Here is a 21480-nt window from a genome sequence, read left to right on the forward strand (position 1 = left end):
GCGAGCCTACAAATCGCTGCAGCTCAACAGCCAGTATCAGTTGGAATAGACGCTGGTGGATTTATCTTTCAGCTCTACGGTTCTGGTGTTTTCACAAGCTACTGTGGAACAAATCTCAACCATGGAGTCNGGCATAACATAAACATATATCAGTTGACTAAAATAAACCAAATTCTACGACTAACTCTTAAACTTACGTATCTGCATATTGTTTAGGATGAGACAGAAGGAAACTTGTCCCACTGGAACTGCAACAAAACACAAAACCTGTGACCAGGAAAGCAGCACATGACTGAAGGTTATATACCATAGAGAAAACTCATTTCCCAAACTCCATCTTAAAACAAACAAAAATGCTGAACGTACTTAAAAATTCTAACCTGACCTTGGTCGTTTCGATTTGCTTTGTCTTGATAGCTTCAAGACTATGTTCCGTCAATTCCTCTATGTATGACCCACACAAAACCCTGAAGCAGCGGTTTGAGAACTGGCTTAAAACCCACAGCAAATTATACGGAGGAAGAGATGAGTGGATGCTACGGTTTGGGATATACCAGTCTAACGTCCAGTTGATTGACTACATCAACTCCCTCCACTTGCCCTTTAAGTTAACGGATAACAGATTCGCGGACATGACCAATTCTGAGTTTAAGGCCCATTTTCTCGGTTTGAACACGTCTTTCTCGAGGTTACACAGGAAAGAGAGGCCGGTTTGTGACCCAACAGGCGATGTGCCGGCTGCTGTAGACTGGAGGAAACAAGGTGCTGTGACTCCTATTAGAAATCAAGGAAAATGCGGTATGAAACTATGCTCTTACACAATTCATTCTATAGTTAAAGAATTTGCCAACGTTCATAACTATACTGATTGCGTTTTATTTTTCTTGTGCAGGAGGTTGCTGGGCATTCTCTGCAGTGGCAGCTATTGAAGGCATCAACAAAATCAAAACAGGAAACTTAGTGTCTCTTTCAGAACAACAACTCATAGATTGTGATGTCGGTACTTACAACAAAGGCTGTAGCGGTGGATTAATGGAAACAGCATTCGAATACATCAAAACCAATGGTGGACTCGTCACCGAGACCGACTATCCATACACAGGCATAGAGGGTACCTGCGACCAAGAAAAAACCAAAAATAAGGTGGTTACGATACAAGGTTTCAAAAAGGTAGCCCAGAACGAGGCGAGCCTACAAATCGCTGCAGCTCAACAGCCAGTATCAGTTGGAATAGACGCTGGTGGATTTATCTTTCAGCTCTACGGTTCTGGTGTTTTCACAAGCTACTGTGGAACAAATCTCAACCATGGAGTCACTGTTGTTGGATATGGAGCAGAAGGCGATCAAAAGTACTGGATCGTAAAGAATTCATGGGGAACGGGATGGGGTGAAGAAGGCTACGTACGGATGGAGCGCGGTTTAAGTGAACAGACAGGTAAATGTGGTATTGCTATGCTCGCAAGCTATCCCTTGCAGTGAGTCCACAAATCTCGAGAAGCTTTAGAGCCGTTTCCTTTTGGATAACAGAAAATTTGATATGACAATTCTCTCTGTATGACAATCTGCAATAGCGCAGTAAAATAATTACGAGTGTGAAATAAAGTCCTAGAGATAATTGAGAACAGGATTCTAAAGATAATGTGCGATTATAAGAGAAACATATGATTACTATAAAGCATTCTGCTTGATAACTTGCTTCTTATAAGGCTTGGCATAAAGTCTAGTGATATTGAATAAGAGAATCCTCACAACCTAAGATATAAGCTAAAACACTTACGATGACAACAAGTGACAACAAATAGCATCCACATAAGTCCGCAAAAAAAATTCAGCATCAGCTTCCAATGATTTCATTATACCAACACATTCTCTCCACATTATCTTTATGCTCACTTGATACTACAAATACTCCACAACAAACTTGCAGATGGAGTGCACAATAGTTACAAGATATGGAGACAAATTGAACTGTTATAAAAACAAAATATGTCTAATCAGAAACAACAAAAAATATTCCCAAGTTTGGGGTATGAGTTTCTCATTCCATGATCGGAACTGCAGCTATTCTTACAAAATCTTAACATTTATCTGATGACTACAGGAAATACCTAGGACTTCAGTTCTGAAAGCCTTTGTCTAACAGTACAAGCAAGCTTCCATTCACCAATGCTAATAAGACGCTCGACCACTTTTTGCCTAACCTTGATATATGGTATGAACCCTCTATCAGTCATTCTCATAACCATCTTCCCTGCCAAAATGTATTCCCTAACCTCTAGGCAACCCTCGACTACTACCTCATAGCTCTCAAATTCCACAGGGCAATCTCGACTTTCTACAAACTCGATCATCTCAATGGCTTTCCAAGTTTCCCTGTTGGCTCTCAAAGCTGATGCTACTTTTGTCAACATCCCTTTCCGTGGAGAAATACCAGCTTTGCTCACCATTTCTTTCACAATATTCACCACATCGTTAGTCTTTCTAGCCAAACACAATGAATTAATCACGGCCCCGTAACTTTCCACATCAGGAATACAGCCAGCTGCACCCATTTCCTCAACAACTCTAACCGCCTCATCCAACTTATCAACAGCACAGAGTGAGGACACTAAATAATTGCAAGTTCCAGTATCAGGCCTATATCCAATCAGTTTCATCTCATTAATAATATCTGCAACAGACTGGGATCCTCGTCGCCGTTCAAGCCAAGCATCAGACAGAAGTAGGTGTGTCTGAGGACTAGGAAGACAGCCAGAACGAAGAGTGCGCTGTAGGATTGCGAAAGACAAAGGAAGCGGATCAGAACTCTGAAGGCAGTAAGTAAGAAGGCTGGAGTAGACAATCTTTGGCAGAGAACGTGGTCTCACAGGCACAAAACTTTGGAGGATTTCATCAATGACTCTGATTCTATGATGATGGTGAAAAGCAGAGAGAAAGGAGAATAACATTGAGTTTTGGTAAGGCTCTTTGAGTGACACAACAAGGTCAGGGATTCGAAGATACTCCTTAGTCTCAACAGCACATTTTATAGCCTTTTCAACCGCTTCAAAAGAAGAGATTGACCGAGAAAAGGGAATGCAGGACCGAGAATAAGCAAGGGGTTTTCGCAGATGTGTCAAGCGAATTGCCATTTCCTATTCCCAGAGACCTGATCGACTATAAATTCATCAACTTTGGCATCAGAAAAAAGCTTCCTTTCCTGTCGTAAACATAAAGTACACCTGAGTCAGTCAGCTAACGTCGATGATGGTGAACGAAAGACTAACGTTCAATATAAAAAGGATCTTCTTTTAGAAGCAAAATTCATACCTTTTTAGAAAAATTGAAGCTTTTTTACAGGACGAATGATATTTTCCTCGGCAGGGGAATATCATCGAACAACTGGACGGCAAAATCCGGAGAACTCAAATGTATAGACAATAACTTGAGATTTGTTAAATCGGATCAAAGTGGGTAATCCGGAATACCCAATTGAGCTTCGATCGAATACGTCCTCCACAGATTTGATATGTAGAAGCAGAATGAATGGGTGATTTGAACAAAGGAATCTTCTCCAGACTCAGAGTAGAGAAGCGTTGCGTTTGATTCTATACCAGCCTCTGTCTTGTTAAACCTAACCGGATTTATTCAATAGGTTAGTTTAACCGGAAATTGATCGGTTCAGTCACTTTTATCAAAATTATAGCGTATACTACTTAACTTAACTATGAATTTTTTTGACCGGTTCTTCTATGAATTTTTACTATTGCAACAGGGACATACATAATGAGTGAATAAACCCGTACAACTTTTTTTAACTCTGGGAGACATAAAATACAACACGAATTTCAATAATTATGAAATAGTCAACTATATAACATGCTTCGTGTTCGATTAGAACACGTAACAATTAAACATTATAGGTACTTAACGTGGGAGATAGTGTTGCCCTTGTTTAAAACCATTGATCACTGCTGCATAACATTGTTGCCTTTGATCGTGCTTTAGATTTTCCCAACCATCTTGCAAATCCCTTGATGTATATGATCCACCATTAACAATCTCCCCATTCACACCAACACCATTGTTATTAACAGTACTAAATCCTCCCGATCCACTTGAATTCATCACTAATCCGGTCGTCTTGTTGTTGTTATTGTTGGTATATACTCGTTGATGATTATTATCCCAACCAAGGAGTGGTTGATTATGAAACAAGCTTTTGTATAACTTGAGCTCTTCACAAACCCTCCTATACTCTCCATAGGAGCCAAGGACTGGATCTCTCTGTCTCCATAGAGCTTCCCATGTCAAAGAATCAGACAGCTTGGTACGGTCCTCTTCACGTACGGTCCGTACCATTTTCTGTACGTTACTGACACCGAAGACCTTGTGCACGGCCTGAAACTCTTTCGTCTTGCGGGCTGGGTAATACGGCGATAAGATACATTCGTTGTTGCATTTTTTCCTTTGATGTTTGCATGAAGCACATGCTTGATGCGACGATGAGTTATTGGAGATGTTGTTGTTGTTGTTGGTGGTGGTGGTATTAGAGTTCCTTTGCATCATGTCATGTCCTTCGTAAAGGAAACTTAAAATTATAATACAATTATAGATGTCAGTGATCGATCAGATTAAGACATACTTTCTCAAAAAGTTAAAACAAGAACCGTCTAGCTAGATCATTCATTAATCTAAGGTTTGATTAGTTGTATAAACCTTATTAATATTTTGACGATTAATTTGATATAGATCCTAACGTGACTTTGGGGAATTAGAATTCACATGGTATAGAAGAGGTGTAATTAAATTTACACTTTTTGGTTGTTCATTAAAAAGTTTACATTATAAAATTTAGAGTGTTCGATTGGTTACATTTCCCTAAGTATTCGATGATAAAGCCGACTTTTAACAGTAAAGCCGATACTGACTTTAAGATATACCACCGCTGGAAAAAATCGTTCTATATATAATTTTTCTTAGTACAAACTACTTGTAGTATATATACGGAATGCGGGTTTGGATTCTAGTGTAATACAATAATGAAGATATTAAATCATATATATAGATCTTTTTTTTTACAATTTATATATTTCTACTATATAATTATGCTTTCCGTATAAAAAGGTGTTTTTTTTTGTTAAAGAGTATTGTATACAAAAATCAAAAATGTTTTCGATAACCTGTATATAGTTTCTAATTTTTAAAGAACTGGTGGGTCAATGACTTAATATATGAAGTTAACCAAAAAAATATATAGAACATATCATAAACAGATATATACCGTAATAGAAACAAATTAGAAGTCGGAATATATAGATTAATTTAAGGAAAGCTAATATTATAATCACAAGCATGCATGTGTTTTCTACTTGTACATCGAATATGTCTTCATTTCAACCAGTCCTTATAGCTTATTAATATATGGGATTAGCTAATATTGCATACTCATTGTTTCTCTCTTAATATATTAGCTAGACGCATTACTACTAGCCAACATATTAAGAGAGAACAGTGTACTAAATATTTGGTAATTAAGTATGACAACATTTTCATATAGTGCTATAATTTTATGGGACTCACATAAATAAAATATATATATATATATATATATATATATATATATATATACATATATGCATGGATCTGGCCGGTAGACTAATTGAAGCATTATAGAATCTATACACACCGTAGTCACAATTGACAAGGAAATAAGATGAAACATGTATACCACAAAAGAATAATAATAGTTTGAACATATATAATTTCGAGAAGGGCTAATACAAACCTCTTGGCTCTTTTATTTACCTTCATTTGTGTGTTAATAGCAATTGAAGCTATGGGGTTATATTAATAATAAGGGGTATTTATAATTTAGTGTTTTAATTTTGGATAAAGAAAGATGAATAATGGTGCACAAAGAGTTTGTCTGATGAACATAAAAAGATTGTTTGGTTAATGAAAGAAAAAGGTGTTTGGATGAAGGGTCGATTATGAGTTTTTAGGTTGCTCATGACAAAGGACAATTAACAACTATGAAATCAATAAACAAAACGAATTTTGGATTTATATTTGATTTGTTTTGAAAAGAATACGTGGAAAGAAAAATAATACTATGCTAGAAAAAATCAATATATTAAAGTGTTTGGTTGTTTCAATATTTAAGTTTGTTTTTATATAGTCATAATTGCATAATTTGGGAAGACTTTCTTTTTTTTTTTTAGGCAAAGCATCTTAGGTTTGTATGGATAGTGGACTAGTGAGTATATCATTCTCATGTGTTATTTGGTGAGGAAGATGTCTTGTGGATACCTCTATCTGGTTGATATTTACTGACTAAATAATTTTTTTTCCTTCGACAAAGCTGAATATACTAATTTGATTGTGAAGTTACATTGTCTCGATGTAAGGTATATAATATATATCATTGGGTGAGAAAAAGTACTCCAACTTAAAGCAAACAGAACATTATTATAGTGAGGACAAAAGTTGGCTAGTAAATGTGTTGCTAAAATTGAGATATATACTAAGATTATCATGAGTTATCTTTCTATTACTAATGTTATGTCTTTTCTCATGTCAATACGTGTTACTACTTACTACTATATATTGTCTTATGCAAGAGCCCATGATACAATCAAAGAATCTATGTTAATCTATAAAAAGAATTTTATACTTTTTATGTTAATCTATAAAAATACTTTTTATGTTAATCGATAAAAAAAAAAACTTTTTCTTTAACCAATCAGACCGATGGAGAATATCAAAACCATAATATGTACTAATGAAACAAATTGGCATTTGTTATGAAATCGATGTGTCGTGACTTGAGAGTAGAAAATAATGCGTGGACACTAGGGTTGCAACTTTACAACGATCGAGAGATAACTAATTCCACAACTGATCATATGCACCGGTCTAAGAGACAATCATAATCATAATCAAAGATCAATTTTAACTTGTTGGTTATTGTGCTGTCCACGTTGACCGGTTGGTTAGATATAAAACCAGAAAAAAAAAACAAGTTGACCGATCGACGGCTGAGATTGAACGGCGATAAAGATAAACGACCTTATCCCAATTAAAATCCGTTCGCGCTTTTCCCTAGGAGCCGCGTCATGGTCTCGACACCTAACATTACAAATTGGTTTAATTAATTTTCTCAAAGGGTATTTATGTAATTTCATCACGTTACTAGATTTATCATTTTATGTATAAAAATTTATTAAAAAATCGTTGAAGAGTTCATCTTCTTTCTTCCTAACAACGTCACTTTCTCGGATTTTTTTTTCCAGGAAAATTGAAATTGGTGTACGCAAACTCAAATTCTCTCTAGGAAAAAAAAAAAAAAAAATCGGATAATCGCGCACTCCAGCGAGTTAATGTTCTCGTCAATCACATACTCCAATCAACTCCTCCGTCTTCGAACCTATCCCTGACGCGCGAGATATGTTTGCAATACTCTCCTCCAGAGCTCAACGAGAGATACGAATTCGATGTCAAAGAGATGAGGAAACTTCTCGACGGACACAACTTGGTGGATCGGGACTGGATTTACGGGCTCATGACGCAGAGCAATCTGTTTAATCGTAAAGAGAGAGGAGGCAAGATCTTCGTGTCGCCGGATTACAATCAGACGATGGAGCAGCAGCGTGAGATCACCATGAAACGGATCTGGTACTTGCTCGAGAATGGTGTTTTTAAAGGTTGGTTGACGGAGTCAGGTCCTGAGGCTGAGCTCAGGAAATTAGCTCTGCTCGAGGTTTGCGGGATTTATGATCACTCCGTCTCCATCAAAGTTGGTGTTCATTTCTTCTTGTGGTACGTTCAAATTCTTGATTTTTTTTTTTTTTTTTAATAAGAAAAAGACAAAGCTTGTGATTGGACATTTGGTTCTTAGTACAGACGTGTTTGGTCTTGTTGGTTTTAAAAAGTAATCACTGCAAAGTTCAAATGAAATGGTTAGTTTGTGTTTTAGTCAGTTAGGTACGGTTACAGAAACTAAATCATGAAATGCGCCTCTATGAGGATCTAGGTAGCTCTTTTGCAACTCTTTGAAAGTGATTTGGCGTCATATAGTAGTTATAAGTTTGTTTCTGTGGTACTCAGGGGTAATGCTGTAAAGTTCTTTGGAACGAAGCGTCACCATGAAAAGTGGCTGAAGAACACCGAAGATTATGTTGTCAAAGGATGTTTTGCAATGACTGAGCTAGGCCATGGAAGTAATGTATGCATATTTCTGTTTCCATACGTGTTTGTCTTGGTGATCTTTTAACACCTTGTATATTGATTTCGATATATTTCTTTATTTTTTGATATAGGTACGGGGAATTGAAACAGTGACTACTTATGACCCAACAAGTGAGGAGTTTGTGATAAGTACTCCTTGTGAATCTGCTCAGAAGTATTGGATCGGTGGAGCAGCTAATGTAAGTTGCTATTATTATATACCTATCTTGAGTGTACCAAAATCTTATGTTCTGTTTAGTTTCTAAATTCTGACTGACGTTATATTAATTTACGTTGTTCAGCATGCAACCCACACAATTGTGTTTTCACAGCTTCATATCAATGGAACCAATCAGGGGGTTCATGCCTTTATCGCGCAAATTAGGGATCAAGATGGTAACGTATGTCCAAACATCCGCATTGCTGACTGTGGACACAAGATTGGTTTAAATGGTGTTGACAATGGCCGGATATGGTATTCATACACTCAACGTTTACGTAATTTTACCTTCTACTAAGGGTGTGTACTTCATGGAAGATTTCACTATGATTATAGGTTTGACAATCTTCGGATTCCAAGAGAGAACTTACTGAATGCAGTTGCTGATGTTTCATCTGATGGGAAGTATGTTAGCGCAATTAAAGATCCTGATCAGGTATATGCTACTCCTTAATTAGAACCATTTTTATAGGATATACTTGTCGAGTTGCAGTGCTAATGTTTCCAATTTTTCATTTCAGAGATTTGGAGCATTCATGGCCCCTTTGACCTCTGGCCGTGTCACGATTGCATCAAGTGCTATTTATTCCGCAAAGGTACAAATTTCAGTAGTTTTGTTTTCGTCTCTTTACATAAGTATTTTGTAAGATATGATGTAGGAATAAATGTAGTTGATTGAGATTTTACTATGGTAGGTCGGTTTAGCTACTGCTATAAGGTACTCATTATCGAGAAGAGCCTTCTCGGTTACAGCCAATGGTCCTGAAGTCCTCCTTCTTGATTACCCAAGTCATCAGAGGCGACTGCTACCACTCCTAGCGAAGACGTAAGAGATCTTTATAGCCATCAAGTTTTTAAAGATGAGTTGTTTTTCTTTATTTATTTCTCATTTATCACAGATATGCTATGAGTTTTGCTGCAAATGAATTGAAGATGATTTACGTGAAGAGGACACCTGAGACCAACAAAGCCATCCACGTCGTTTCAAGTGGGTTCAAATCTGTTCTCACCTGGCACAATATGCGAACACTTCAGGTTAATATACCAATACATTATACGCACGGTTATGTGAGAAAGCTATCCTGCCTATAAGCCATTCTGAGGGTTTTTGTTTTTTTTTTCCTAAGGAATGTCGTGAAGCTGTCGGAGGGCAAGGTATCAAAACAGAAAATCTAGTTGGTCAGTTGAAAGGTGAATTTGATGTGCAGACTACATTTGAGGGTGACAATAATGTATTGATGCAGCAGGTAGGCAGCAGATTATTGTGATTTGTGAAGACAATCAATGCTGTAAATTTTCTTGTTTTGACCATCTTCTTATGTGAAACTTAGGTGAGCAAGGCACTTTTTGCTGAATATGTCTCGTGTAAGAAGAGAAACAAACCTTTTAAGGGATTGGGATTGGAGCACATGAACAGTTCTCGTCCTGTATTGCCAACTCAACTCACATCGTCTACCCTCAGATGCAGCCAGTTCCAGGTCATATGCCTACTCATACATATTTTCCATCTTAGCATTTATTTAGATGAGTTTTCAATTTTTTGTTAAACAATTTTTTGTTAAACAATTTCTTGTATTTTGCCCCTACCAGACAAATGTGTTCTGCTTAAGAGAGCGAGATCTTCTGGAACAATTTACTTCTGAAGTTGCACAGCTTCAAGGGAGAGGAGAAAGTCGAGAGATCTCGTTCCTCCAGGTAAGCAACTTTCTCAAATAAAAATTGCTTTCCGTTTATGTTCTCCAGCCTTTATGATTCAGTAACTTAGTTTTCTTCTGCTTTTCACCCGGGCTTGCAGAGTCATCAACTTGCTGAAGACTTGGGTAAAGCTTTTACAGAGAAGGCAATACTGCAAACCATTTTGGATGCTGAGGCCAAGTTACCTGCTGGCTCAGTAAAGGTAACTAAATCTGATTATTATTTGTGATGATTTAAACCTATTTAGTTGAACCATAGTTGTTTTGCTAGCTAGGGATCAGAGATGGTACCTCAGGCTTCCATGTCATATGATTAACGTGCAGAGTAATTGATGTTAAACAATAGGTTATTGTTCGATGGCTTGTATATGCTGTGAGACAAGTGGGATGGTTTGCTTCCCTAGGCACAATAGTTCATCGACTGTTAGTCACAATAGGGGAAAGCAGAGCGTTGTTCTTTGTGTAGTAGACTACGACTACAAGAGGAACTAATATAAACTAACTACGTCCATGTATTTGATGACAGGATGTGTTGGGTCTTGTAAGATCAATGTATACATTGATCAGCTTGGAAGAAGATCCATCGTTGCTGAGATACGGTTACCTCTCGCGGGAAAATGTTGGAGATGTGAGGAGAGAAGTTTCTAAGCTCTGTGGAGAGCTTAGACCCCACGCACTGGCACTCGTCACTTCATTCGGCATTCCAGACTCCTTCTTGAGTCCAATTGCATTCAACTGGGTGGAAGCCAACGCTTGGTCTTCAGTTTAGTTACTACTAGTTTTAATCTCTTCCACAATTCCAACATCTCCTAAAAGTTATATGTTTCCACACACGATATCTACAGAAGCTGTTGTAAGCTTTTTCTAATAAAAGGGGTATGTAATATATGTATCCAGAGTTTATTCTTTACTTAATAAACTGGTCCAAACAAAAAATAGTTTGGTAATAATTTTCAAATTATAGTCAATAATTGTTATAATTTTTTATTGGTTCAGTTGTGGATAATATAATTTTGAAATACTTATATTTTGTAAATTGTCATTCATGTTTTATTACCAGCATTTATATTTTAGTTTGTTATACTAACTAAAAAAACCCAAATAATTTATGTCAAGTGTAAAAAACAAATTGAGTGTATGACATCTCTAACGATCTTAAATGACAGGAGTCTACACTCGGTTAGTTTTCACAATTGTATAAATCATTCGGGTTTTTTAAAAATTAATATGACAAGCTAAAGTGCTTAATTAAGGTTTAGGTTGTGTATGAGTTTTACTTGTAGGGTTTGTAAAAAGTAAAGAAGAGAAAAAAAGAATAAAGAAATGAAAAAAAAAACTAACCTTTACGTTCTCATGCGGCGTTTCTCAATGCATATGAACCTCCAGATCAATCATCATCAGTTCATCACCAATATCGGACAGACACTCACGTTCATCGATTTCACTGTTGTTGTCAATAACAAGAGGAAACAGGGTGAAATTGAAGTCCAGCCAAATTTCGAATGCCCTGCAGCGCAAGAAATCAATTGGATATATAAGACATCAATGGTTTTGTTAAACAGAGAAAGTTAGGGCATAAATGAAGAAAACACGAAAAGGGGAAAATACGAACACCAACTTGTTAAAATAAAGTAAAGATCGAGTTCCAAAATTACTCCAAACGGAAATTAAGAATAGGTGCAAATAAAGAAAACATAACCTGAGAGGTTTTTAGTGCGGCGTGATGGAGGAAAAGAATCCGTCTCTAAAACTCGTCAATGATGGAATTAAGCAGCAAATTAAACTTGCTCTCTCTCTCTCTCGAAGCAAAAACCTCAGTAGATTAGATCGAGGGGAATTTGAAGATCTCGCGCAGGTAATCCCGCCGTTCCCGTTTATCTCTGCGGCCACCTTAACGAGTTTTACACTTTACTTTAGGTTTAGAAGGCCGCTCTTCATACTCTGTTTTTCATCTTAGATTCTGAACGAAGACGGACGAGTACTCTGTACTCCTTCTGTATTTAAAGGAAACGAAACGAGCATGCCCAAAAAAAAAAAAGGAAACAACATGATCCCTGAAAAACAAAAGAAAAGGAAAAGGCATTATTGTATGTTGTAAACCAAAAACAAAATACACCGACTTTTCTTAATTGGGCTAATCTTGTCAAGTTGATGTAACTAAGGAAACGGGCCTTAACTGGGCCTAGTCTTGTTTTTCTCTAACTTCATCTCCGTCGGGACAAACGCTTGATATAACCGAGAGTGACAGAGAGAGAGAGAGAGAGAGAGAGAGAGAGAGAGAGAGAGAGCAAGAGACAAAAACAAAATTCAAGATTCCTAAGAGTGTCAAAAAGGGATTAGATCTCTATATATATTCGTCCTCTGCTCTCTGACGCTACGCTATGTTTCGGGTAAGGGTTCATATTTTCTCTTGGACTCATCATCACTCATGGAAGGATGAATCAATTACTACACTACAAAGTCTCTCACCACACCCCTAACCAAAAAAAAAATCAAAAATTTGTTCACTTTCCCTCTCTGCAAAATCGAGATAGATGCTGTTAAAGTGAAACCCTCTTCTTTGATTTCTTCTAGAAGAACATGTCGTGCAATCCGGCGAGTCTATGTTCTCGCCAACCACATACTCCGATCACCTCCGCCTTCTTGTCCTTCTTCGTCGAATCTCTCCCTCACGCCGGAGGTATGTTTGCAGTGCTATCCACCGGAGCTCAACGAGAGCTATATGGGTTCCAAGTCAATGAGATGAGGAAATTTGCTCGACGGGCACAGCTTGGAGGACCGATCGAGACTGGCTTTTTGGGCTCATGATTCAGAGCAATCTGTTCAATCCGGAGGCAAGATCTTCGTCTCTCCGGATTACAATCAGACGATGGCGCAGCAGGGCGAGATAAGTATGCGGAGGGTTTTGGGTTTATCATATTTAACTGAATCTTATGTACCCTAGATATGCTATGAGTTTTGCTAACAAAGCAATCCATGTCCTTTCAAGTGGGTTCAAAGCTACGCTTCAGGTGAGAAACCAGTACTTATCAAGCATTTATATGCGAGAAAACTTCTTTGGGCCATACTGATGTTATCTTGTTTCTTGGTTCTTTCTAAGGAATGTCGTGAAGCTGTTGGAGGCCAAGGTTTGAAAACAGAAAACCGAGTTGGTCATTTAAAAGGCGAATATGATGTGCAGACTACATTTGAGGGTGACAATAATGTTCTGATGCAGCTGGTAGGTTAAGGAACATAATCAATGCTGTGACTTTCTTTATTTTGACAATACAATGTGACCTTATCCGTTCTTATGTGAAACTTAGGTGAGCAAGGCACTTTTTGCTGAACTAGGATAATACCCGCGGCGTAATTGTTTTTTTGTATTGTTTGTATTTTAATATTTTTAAGATAATTTTTGTATGCTGTTTATAATAAAAAATTATTGCCTCTGTTGATTGATTATCATTTTTTTTTATCTTAATAAAACTTGATTGATGAACATTAAACAAAAAGTTAATATTTAAATATTAAAAAACAGATCCCACAAGCATACCATATAAATTTCATAACGAAATTCTCTGAAACAAAGATCGCCTCCAACCAAAACCAAAAATACATCAATATACTTCTTTCGCATATTCGAAATCACATCATAGTTATGCTTTATGTAACATCAAAACTACGAGTAAACAAAAATGAAGAAAAGTGTTACACGTATGGTTCCTAGTTTCAATCTCTTCGTCAAAAAAACATCTTCATTAAACTTTTCGAACAAAAATACAGGTATTCTTTACTCTTGGTCTTTTAGTCTGCATTTTAATATTTGTAAAAACTCTAACATCTTCTTCCAAAGGATGAATATTGCCTACAATCACAAGTTAATGCAACAGTCTCCAAAATCAACACTCTCGAGTCTTATTGTTCCGGAAACTATCTTATGGTCCTCACTGCATAGCCCACACACTATGTGTCTTCACCATAAACCATAAAACAGATTCTCCATGCTTTTGCTCAACTTCTAGCTGCTGCTCGATCGTTGTATTAACAGTCATATACTTGGGTGGTTCATACTGTTTCTTTCGTCCTCTGCAAATTGTTTCAAAGGTGGGCTCTTTCACTCGAATATATAGCAAACAAAGAGTGTGCAGTCCAAGAGAGCGGTCCTTCTCAATCTTCTAGTAAAAAGCTATCGGGTCTCCAAGTCTCAGTGACGAACGAGATTGAAACCGTCTCTCCATAACGAACGAGATTGTGCAGTACCTCTACGTTTTTGTGTCTTAGCTAGAACAACAAGATCACAATAAGTTGTAGCCCTGCAAATTGTATACACAGCAAAAAAACAAAAACCAAATCAAACATAAATCCCAAAATAACTGCATAGTAGTATCCCACTAACTATAGTAGCTATAAAATTGAATACCAAGACATTGATAAAACTCAAATTTTGAACCTCAAAAAGATCACCAACAACGAAAAAAGCATATCACTATTAATGGCTTCTTCAATCATATCACCAGCACATACTTCTTCAATATCATTATTTTTTACTTACGTGTTAGCTTTCTCATCACAACTCATTAAACCTATGAACAATATTTCGATTCTTAAAAATTTCCAAATAGACCACATGTAAATGCAGAAATTTAAGCAGCCACTCCTTATAAAAGCTAATAAGCACAAATCACTGTTAAAAAATAACCACACTTGGAATATACAACAAAAACAAACAAAAATTCATCCAAAGAAAATGAATAAATAAGTTGACCACAACTTTGATAATCCTCAGAAACTCTGATCCAGATTGACAACATAGTTGGAAAAAGAAAATGATAAACCGACTTACGAAGATGTGGTCCTAACCGCCTCCCAAAACAATATGGAGCAAAAAAGACATTAAACTTAAACATATGAATTAAGATTAAATTTTTAATTTGATTATCTTATGTTGCCATTGGGCTTAAATCTGTACATATATAAAAATCAAGCACCGACGATTTGAATTAACAAAAGCATTAGACTACCATATGCATATATGAAAATAATCAAAAGCCAACCATAAGAAAACAATCGGAAGATCAAATGCAAAAAACCAGATATGCATAAGAGAGAAATCTACTATGCAGTTAACAAAAGGAATGTGGAAGCATGAAATTTACATATCAAAAACAGATGAGAAACACAGCCATTGACAATAATAGACGAATTTGGTGTGTGTTACCAGATAAGGCTTGAGAATTTGTTCCAAAGTTTAAACCTTCATTTTCTGCAAAATCAACCACAAGGAAACAGAGAAAAAAACGTCAATAAACAAAGAGATAATATATTACATTGGTAAAGTCAGAACAGAAGTGAAGCCACCAAACTTAAGAAGAAGAAACTAATCACTATGAAAGAGAAAACGAACCTCGGGTTTGAGGTCACAGTGACCCACGCCTTGAAGATGACAATAAGCTACTACACTAAGAACCACGCCTTTTAGCATCTTCTTATGAGTATTTGCCTCCCCTGACACGAACGAAGAATACTAAAACCAGTCAAAGCACAATACAATAGCGATGTAATAGAATCATGTATGATGTATCAGCTACCTTTGACGTATTTCTCCAAGAGTTCACCGCCTTGGCATAGCCTAACCAGAAAGAAAATAGCTAGATTAACTACTTTCATCTCAATCATTCAATTGAAAATGATAAGGAGCCATAGAAAGCAAAATTGAAATCTGAATAGGGGTAAAGTGATAAGGAGATTTTGAAACTGGCTCCAAACGAAACTAAAGCAACATGTTATGGTAATTGATTTACCCAACAAGATCCTATCTCCCGTCTGCAAAGATTTGAATTAAAACCCACAATTGTCCCAGATTCAACCAAACACCAAAGATCAAGAAAACAATCAAAATTCATATCATTTCAAAAAGATTAAGATCGGTCTAATCCTCTGAAGCAAGTTTACTCCTTTCAACAAAAATTTCATACCACTCCTAGCTCAAAATAAAGATTCTAAGAACATAAAATTCGAAAACAAGTTGTGAAACACAGATCAGTTGAATTCATAAGAGAATCTAGAGCTCAATCGGAGGTCTATGAGATTAATTTTCTGAAATATCTCGATTCCGTGCGTCTTGAGCCCTAGAATAAGTAGGGTTGAAGAACACATAATCGAAATAGGGGAGTTGTAGACAAAAACACCCAAAATAGAAGAAAAAAAAACCCTAATCTGGATTGCCCAAAAGAAAAACCCAGAAAAGATCTCAAAAACAAAGTCATTCAATTATATACATAAACAAAGTGGAAACGGAGGAGGATGTAGATTTAAGGTACCTTAGAGATAGCTCTGTAGAAACGGATAATATTAGGACGATCGATTATGCTAAGGATCGAAATCTTTCAAGAAGAGAAGATTACTAAGATTGATCGACAGATAGAAGAAAGGAGAAGAAATCGTTTGATAAAAAGTAGAAAAGAAGAAATAGATGGGTCCCTTGTTAAAAAAAGTGACATGTATTAATTGTTATAATTTGATAGGTTATTGATTTTAACTGGTAATACCAACTTCGATGTTAAAGCTGATGTGTCTTGCGGTGAGAAATTTTGTAGTTTTATTGTATTGATATGTATAAAAAGGTTGGGATTGGAGCACATGAACAGTCCACGTCCTGTATTGCCGACTCAACTCACATCATCTACCCTCAGATGCAGTCACTTCCAGGTCATAAATCTTTTCCCTCGCATTTTTAGATGAACTCAGCTTTTTGTTAAACATCTCTTGTATTTTGTCCCTGCCAGAAAAATGTGTTGTGCTTAAGAGAGCGAGATCTTCTAGAACGGTTTACTTCTCAAGTTGCAGAGCTACAAGGGATGGGAGAAACCAGAGAGTTCTCCTTCCTCCTGGTTAGCATTTCTTCTCATATAAACTTTGTTTGCGTTCCTTATATATATACTGTACATATAATAATAGTTCTTTTGGCTCTTCCTTCAGAATCATCAACTTGGTGAAGACTCACCTAAGTAAAGCTTTCACAGAAAAAGCAATACTGCAGACCGTTTTGGATGCTGAGGCCAAACTGCCTCCTGGCTCAGTTAAGGTGAGCTGTCAATAAGTTAAATGATGGGTGTTTTTGAGTCACCTTAAGTTTTCGTCTCATGTGATTTACTTTAAGGATAAATTGATTATAGTCAAGGAAATGTAGCAACTGTTTCCCTTTTCTTCGTGGGAGCTTTAAATCCTGATGTCATGTGAAAGCTTTTTGTTCACTATGTAGTTATGCTGTAGATTATACACACTAAAGCTTCATGTATTTTGTGATATAGGTTGTGAGATCATTGTATGTACGCATTGATCAGCTTGGAAGAAGATCCATCGTTGCTGCGATACAGTTACCTCTCTCGAGATAACGTTGGAGTTGTGAGGAGAGAAGTTTTGAAGCTGTCTGGAGAGCTTAGACTTTACGCACTTGCACCTGTGGCTTCATTCGGGATACCTACCTGATGCGTTCTCAGTACCGTGCCAAGGTCAATAGAGGCCTAAGGCAAAAAAAAAATGTAGCTTCTCATATTCTATTTTTGAGAGAAATTTTATTTTATTTTTAGTATAAAAAAGGATATATTATTCATTTTCAAAACATATTCCTAAAAAGCAAGATTTGGTAGCTAATGGAAAGGAAAAACAACAAAATTTCCATAATGTAAACTATATGAGTCTTGTTTTGTTTCCAAAAAAAAGTATAACATCATATATAAATGAATGTTTAGCCTAATTTAGGAAAAACTGTGGCCTATTATTTATGTAATTTTTTTGTGGCCTGAGGCAACTGCCTTTTTTTATATGCCTAAGGCACGGCTCTGTGCGTTCTTGGGTCCAATTGCATTCAACTGGATCGAAGCCAATGCTTGGTCTTCAGTTTAATAATGTCTTCCACAATTTCAAGATATCTGTCTGATTAACCTCTCAACTTATGGCAATTCACAACACCCAGATTAACCTCTCAACTTATGTGGCAATTCACAACACCCAAATTAACCTCTCAACTTATGTGGCAATTCACAACACCCAGATTTTTTTTGGAGTTACATTAGAATGATTGGTTTGATAATTTAGAGCCTCCTCGATATCAGTCGAATCCGAAAATATGGAATAGAAAGAGGGGTATCTGCGTCTTTTTACAGGAGGGGTATCTGCGTCTTTTTACAAAATCAACACCCAGATCGTTTGATTTTGAACTTTTGACAATCCATAAGACAACACCACCACTACTGCTGCTGCCTACTGCGAAACGAAATAATAATCCCAAGAGAGAGAGAGAGAGAGATGAAGATGAAGAAGAAGGAAGAAGGAAGCATGAAGTTTAGAGTAGAGAAGAAGATGAGTCTGGAAGAATACGTTGATTTCTTCTCCGCTGATACTGGCACGTCCGTCGCCGACTTCACCATCTCTTACCTCAATCAGGTTCTCCTCTTTCTCCTTCACTCACTCGATCGATTTCTCCAGCTAGATTTTGCTCTGATGATGATTAATTCTCTTCCTCTTCTCTAACATCTTCTTCTTCGTTCGACTCGTGCTTGTAGATCATTCATATGCACGGTTTCCGAAAGCTCCACAAAGCTCATAAGGTAAAAAAAACCAAAATCAATCTCACTCACCACCGATCATCATCCATCGCTGTTAGTTAGAAATTTCTTTTGGTTGAGAATCGATGATCGATTTCGAATTTATCCGATTTACGTCTGCGAATTTTAAATTTCTGGTTGGTTACTTTCATCGGTGGATGTTGTTGTTTTCCCAGAAAATTCTAGGCGAAATCGTGGATTCACTAGCTCTAATAGATCCCTCTCGCTCGACTCTGAATTCGGTCTCGTCGTCGTCTTCCCTAACTCTCGACGAAGTCATAACCGACATCGAAGCTTTGAAATGGCAGGAATGCTGTTTCACCTCCCTCCAGATCATCAATTCCGAGTCGCCAGTTCCCAAACCTTACCAGACCAAATCCAACAAGAGAAAGAAACCCTCTATGACGACGAAGACGATCAAACCCGCTGCTGATGAGAAGAAATTGAAGAATGTCACCACTACAACAGCAACGGCAATGATCTCATCATTCCCCAGAAAGGTTCGAACCAAAAAGACTATGAAGAGCATCACCTCTGTCAACGAAGCTGCTTCTGCACCTTAACCACTCTCTCACTACTACAACACTTTCCCTTCCAGGTTTACTACTACTACTCTCCCATAAATCTCACCTTCCAGATTCCAAACAAAACTGTGTGTTTCCTAATTTTAGTGTTCTTCTTCTACATAGACAACTTCAACAATTAGCTTTATATCAATAGAGATAACTATGCATTTTATTCAAGCAAATACAGAGTTACTACTATATATAAGCTTCAGTTACCTTGCATAATATAATCCCAAAGGACGAAGAAGATATATAGGAGAGCATCATCAACGAAGCCTTGAAAGTAAATGATAAAATTTGGCTTTGTTAACTTTATGATTAAAATTTACTCAAAGCTCTTTCATATAGAGGGAAAAAAAAATTCACATGATAGAACAAGCATTTGGATTCTCATCACTAAACTTGGCACCAGTCTGGTGGCTGAAGATAGAGGCATGAACAGGGTGGTGCCTGTAAGACGAATACTCATTGCTATCGTAACCATGCTTGTAATAGTTGTAAGAAGATGTCGGCACTGGCGCTGCGTGGTTTATTGGGCCGTTGCAGCCCTGAGGGTTGTACAAGTATCCGCCGTTGCTGCTGCTTCCCCCGCCTCCTAGGTGATCAGGGTTATATGGAAGCTGCCATAGCTCAGCTCGCCGACCCGTTTTTCTCACTTTCTTTAGAACTTTCTTCTGGTCGGCATAGCCAGTCACCGTCACTTTCTGCTGCATCATGTCGATTTCTACTTCATCCACTCCTGTTTTCGTTAATTTCAACAACAAACAAATTATGGCTATCTTGTTTATGATTTACACACACAATATACAAATAAAGCAATTTGCTAGAGATCAATGATGTTTTCACCTCTCATCTTCTGAAGAGTATTTTTAACTCTGCTTTCGCATCCCACACAATCCATGTGAACTCTCATCTCAATAGTCTGTAGATGGATAAGAGATTGTTAAATTCATTTCATGTAGAAGAAAAAAAAAACCTAAAACAGCATCGATCCATGCAATAAGTAAAACAACAAATTAAACCAAAAGAAATATGCTTACCGTCATCTTGAACTTTTGTTGTTGATTTTTAGAATTAAGGTAGTCAGATCAAAATTGTGAAGTTTACAATGAATATTGATCAATGGATGGCATTGAAATGTTCGATATATATAGCGTTCCTTGTTCTTCAAGCTTACGAACCCCCTTTTCTTGATTTTAAAATTATAAGTTTTCTACATTTAATAATATGGGGACCAGAAATAAGGTATTATTATTATTATTGCACCGACTTTTATTTGTAAACCGTGTAGATATTAGTTGGGAGGAGGTTGCTTCTGATGGGCATCCACAACGGAAACTTATTCTAGTTTCAATATTTATTTTTTCGGCATTGCATGTAGCTTCAAATTTCAATCACATTTGAAAGTTGACCCATAGATTATTCAAAAATAGATATAGCTAGAGTCAATGAGTCATGTAACTATGTATCAACTTTACTAAAATAATCATATTTTGGTTATCATTCTATTTAACTTGCAAAAGAAAATTAAGTTTTTTTTGTGAGGTAATTTTATTTGTGCGGGGTGCAGTGGCGGAACTAGGAAATCATCACATCAGGGTCAAAAAAAATTATTAGGGTCAATTATGTGATTTAAAATTTTTACCAGGGTCAATTGTGCTATTATACCAAGGTTAATTTGATTTTTTCCTTAAAATTTTATCTAAATTTAGAATTTCACCAGGGTCAGTTGACCCACATGATTATACTCTGCCTCCGCCAGTGGCGGGGTGTTGATCGATATTCGTTGAGTTTTCTTATTGGAAGTGAACGTCATAAGTTTTAATTTTATGGCTAACAATATTTTTTAAACTACAATTTAAGATGAACGTTGACGTTTTATCGGTTGTAAATGTGAATTAAGGATGACTCGATTGAGAGAGCAAAGTTGACTTATGAGAATTCAATTGAATGTAAACTTGGGAGCAAAGCATGGACGAATGACACTTAGTGCTCAGCGAGCGAAACTGACGGATCTGGTCCATATTAGCCGACCAATTATATATTGTCTCGTAATCCAATTTATCGAAACCAAAAGTTATATATGTCTCTTAAACCGGTCTAGAGGCTTTCGAGGATCACATTGAGGGGGAAAGTTGTCTTTCGATCTACTCGTTTAAAGTGTTTTATTGACCTTTGTTAAACTTCCCATTTTGTTATCACAA

General features: G+C 36.8%; 7 protein-coding genes, 1 long non-coding RNA gene and 1 pseudogene across 8 annotated transcripts; 5 read left to right on the forward strand and 4 right to left on the reverse strand.

Moving 5' to 3' along the window:
* Nucleotides 354–1734, forward strand: LOC104778587 (ervatamin-B-like). The gene is made up of 2 exons (XM_010503040.2): nt 354–798; nt 893–1734. The coding sequence occupies exons 1-2, from the start codon at nt 354–356 to the stop codon at nt 1477–1479; spliced, it is 1032 nt and encodes a 343-aa protein (XP_010501342.2). The 3' UTR covers nt 1480–1734.
* LOC104764161 (pentatricopeptide repeat-containing protein At1g06270-like) lies at nt 1837–3598 on the reverse strand. Its single transcript, XM_019243313.1, has 2 exons — nt 3310–3598; nt 1837–3199 (listed from the first exon to the last, which is right to left on the reverse strand). The coding sequence occupies exon 2, from the start codon at nt 3129–3131 to the stop codon at nt 2109–2111; it is 1023 nt and encodes a 340-aa protein (XP_019098858.1). The 5' UTR covers nt 3132–3199; nt 3310–3598; the 3' UTR covers nt 1837–2108.
* LOC104764163 (LOB domain-containing protein 2-like) lies at nt 3749–5003 on the reverse strand. Its single transcript, XM_019242129.1, has one exon. The coding sequence runs from the start codon at nt 4546–4548 to the stop codon at nt 3907–3909; it is 642 nt and encodes a 213-aa protein (XP_019097674.1). The 5' UTR covers nt 4549–5003; the 3' UTR covers nt 3749–3906.
* Nucleotides 7224–11109, forward strand: LOC104764178 (acyl-coenzyme A oxidase 3, peroxisomal). The gene is made up of 13 exons (XM_010487659.2): nt 7224–7800; nt 8089–8206; nt 8301–8408; nt 8511–8683; nt 8765–8864; nt 8950–9024; nt 9124–9254; nt 9328–9463; nt 9556–9675; nt 9760–9906; nt 10019–10123; nt 10224–10325; nt 10649–11109. Exons 1-13 carry the CDS (start codon nt 7487–7489, stop codon nt 10889–10891), a joined length of 1872 nt encoding a protein of 623 aa, XP_010485961.1. The 5' UTR covers nt 7224–7486; the 3' UTR covers nt 10892–11109.
* LOC104764185 (putative acyl-coenzyme A oxidase 3.2, peroxisomal) lies at nt 12390–13538 on the forward strand. Its single transcript, XM_019243314.1, has 3 exons — nt 12390–13133; nt 13223–13342; nt 13428–13538. Exons 1-3 carry the CDS (start codon nt 13056–13058, stop codon nt 13458–13460), a joined length of 231 nt encoding a protein of 76 aa, XP_019098859.1. The 5' UTR covers nt 12390–13055; the 3' UTR covers nt 13461–13538.
* Nucleotides 13842–16583, reverse strand: LOC104764189. The gene is made up of 5 exons (XR_763734.2): nt 16425–16583; nt 15693–15733; nt 15509–15609; nt 15323–15367; nt 13842–14417 (listed from the first exon to the last, which is right to left on the reverse strand). It is a non-coding gene; the product is annotated as an uncharacterized LOC104764189 (long non-coding RNA).
* Nucleotides 16744–18009, forward strand: LOC104778588 (annotated as a pseudogene).
* Nucleotides 18349–19474, forward strand: LOC104764205. The gene is made up of 3 exons (XM_010487697.2): nt 18349–18549; nt 18669–18713; nt 18887–19474. The coding sequence occupies exons 1-3, from the start codon at nt 18412–18414 to the stop codon at nt 19271–19273; spliced, it is 570 nt and encodes a 189-aa protein (XP_010485999.1). The 5' UTR covers nt 18349–18411; the 3' UTR covers nt 19274–19474.
* Nucleotides 19625–20439, reverse strand: LOC104764195 (heavy metal-associated isoprenylated plant protein 20-like). The gene is made up of 3 exons (XM_010487686.1): nt 20317–20439; nt 20123–20198; nt 19625–20015 (listed from the first exon to the last, which is right to left on the reverse strand). The coding sequence occupies exons 1-3, from the start codon at nt 20320–20322 to the stop codon at nt 19639–19641; spliced, it is 459 nt and encodes a 152-aa protein (XP_010485988.1). The 5' UTR covers nt 20323–20439; the 3' UTR covers nt 19625–19638.

Source organism: Camelina sativa, chromosome 3 (assembly GCF_000633955.1).
Source record: "Camelina sativa cultivar DH55 chromosome 3, Cs, whole genome shotgun sequence".
Classification (NCBI taxonomy): Eukaryota; Viridiplantae; Streptophyta; class Magnoliopsida; order Brassicales; family Brassicaceae; genus Camelina; species Camelina sativa.

What these genes read in the sequence shown, in the direction of transcription:
- LOC104778587 (XM_010503040.2), top strand. Translation starts at nt 354, where the DNA reads ATGCTGAACGTACTTAAAAATTCTAACCTGACCTTGGTCGTTTCGATT. An exon ending in TAGAAATCAAGGAAAATGCG is followed by an intron (nt 799 to 892) that starts GTATGAAACTAT and finishes TTTCTTGTGCAG; the next exon opens with GAGGTTGCTGGGCATTCTCT.
- LOC104764161 (XM_019243313.1), bottom strand. Translation starts at nt 3,131, where the DNA reads ATGGCAATTCGCTTGACACATCTGCGAAAACCCCTTGCTTATTCTCGG.
- LOC104764163 (XM_019242129.1), bottom strand. Translation starts at nt 4,548, where the DNA reads ATGATGCAAAGGAACTCTAATACCACCACCACCAACAACAACAACAAC.
- LOC104764178 (XM_010487659.2), top strand. Translation starts at nt 7,487, where the DNA reads ATGAGGAAACTTCTCGACGGACACAACTTGGTGGATCGGGACTGGATT. An exon ending in GTTGACAATGGCCGGATATG is followed by an intron (nt 8,684 to 8,764) that starts GTATTCATACAC and finishes CTATGATTATAG; the next exon opens with GTTTGACAATCTTCGGATTC. An exon ending in GAGAGATCTCGTTCCTCCAG is followed by an intron (nt 10,124 to 10,223) that starts GTAAGCAACTTT and finishes CCGGGCTTGCAG; the next exon opens with AGTCATCAACTTGCTGAAGA.
- LOC104764185 (XM_019243314.1), top strand. Translation starts at nt 13,056, where the DNA reads ATGTACCCTAGATATGCTATGAGTTTTGCTAACAAAGCAATCCATGTC. An exon ending in GGTTCAAAGCTACGCTTCAG is followed by an intron (nt 13,134 to 13,222) that starts GTGAGAAACCAG and finishes GTTCTTTCTAAG; the next exon opens with GAATGTCGTGAAGCTGTTGG. An exon ending in ATAATGTTCTGATGCAGCTG is followed by an intron (nt 13,343 to 13,427) that starts GTAGGTTAAGGA and finishes TGTGAAACTTAG; the next exon opens with GTGAGCAAGGCACTTTTTGC.
- LOC104764205 (XM_010487697.2), top strand. Translation starts at nt 18,412, where the DNA reads ATGAAGATGAAGAAGAAGGAAGAAGGAAGCATGAAGTTTAGAGTAGAG. An exon ending in CCATCTCTTACCTCAATCAG is followed by an intron (nt 18,550 to 18,668) that starts GTTCTCCTCTTT and finishes TCGTGCTTGTAG; the next exon opens with ATCATTCATATGCACGGTTT. An exon ending in AGCTCCACAAAGCTCATAAG is followed by an intron (nt 18,714 to 18,886) that starts GTAAAAAAAACC and finishes TTGTTTTCCCAG; the next exon opens with AAAATTCTAGGCGAAATCGT.
- LOC104764195 (XM_010487686.1), bottom strand. An exon ending in TACTCTTCAGAAGATGAGAG is followed by an intron (nt 20,016 to 20,122) that starts GTGAAAACATCA and finishes TAACGAAAACAG; the next exon opens with GAGTGGATGAAGTAGAAATC.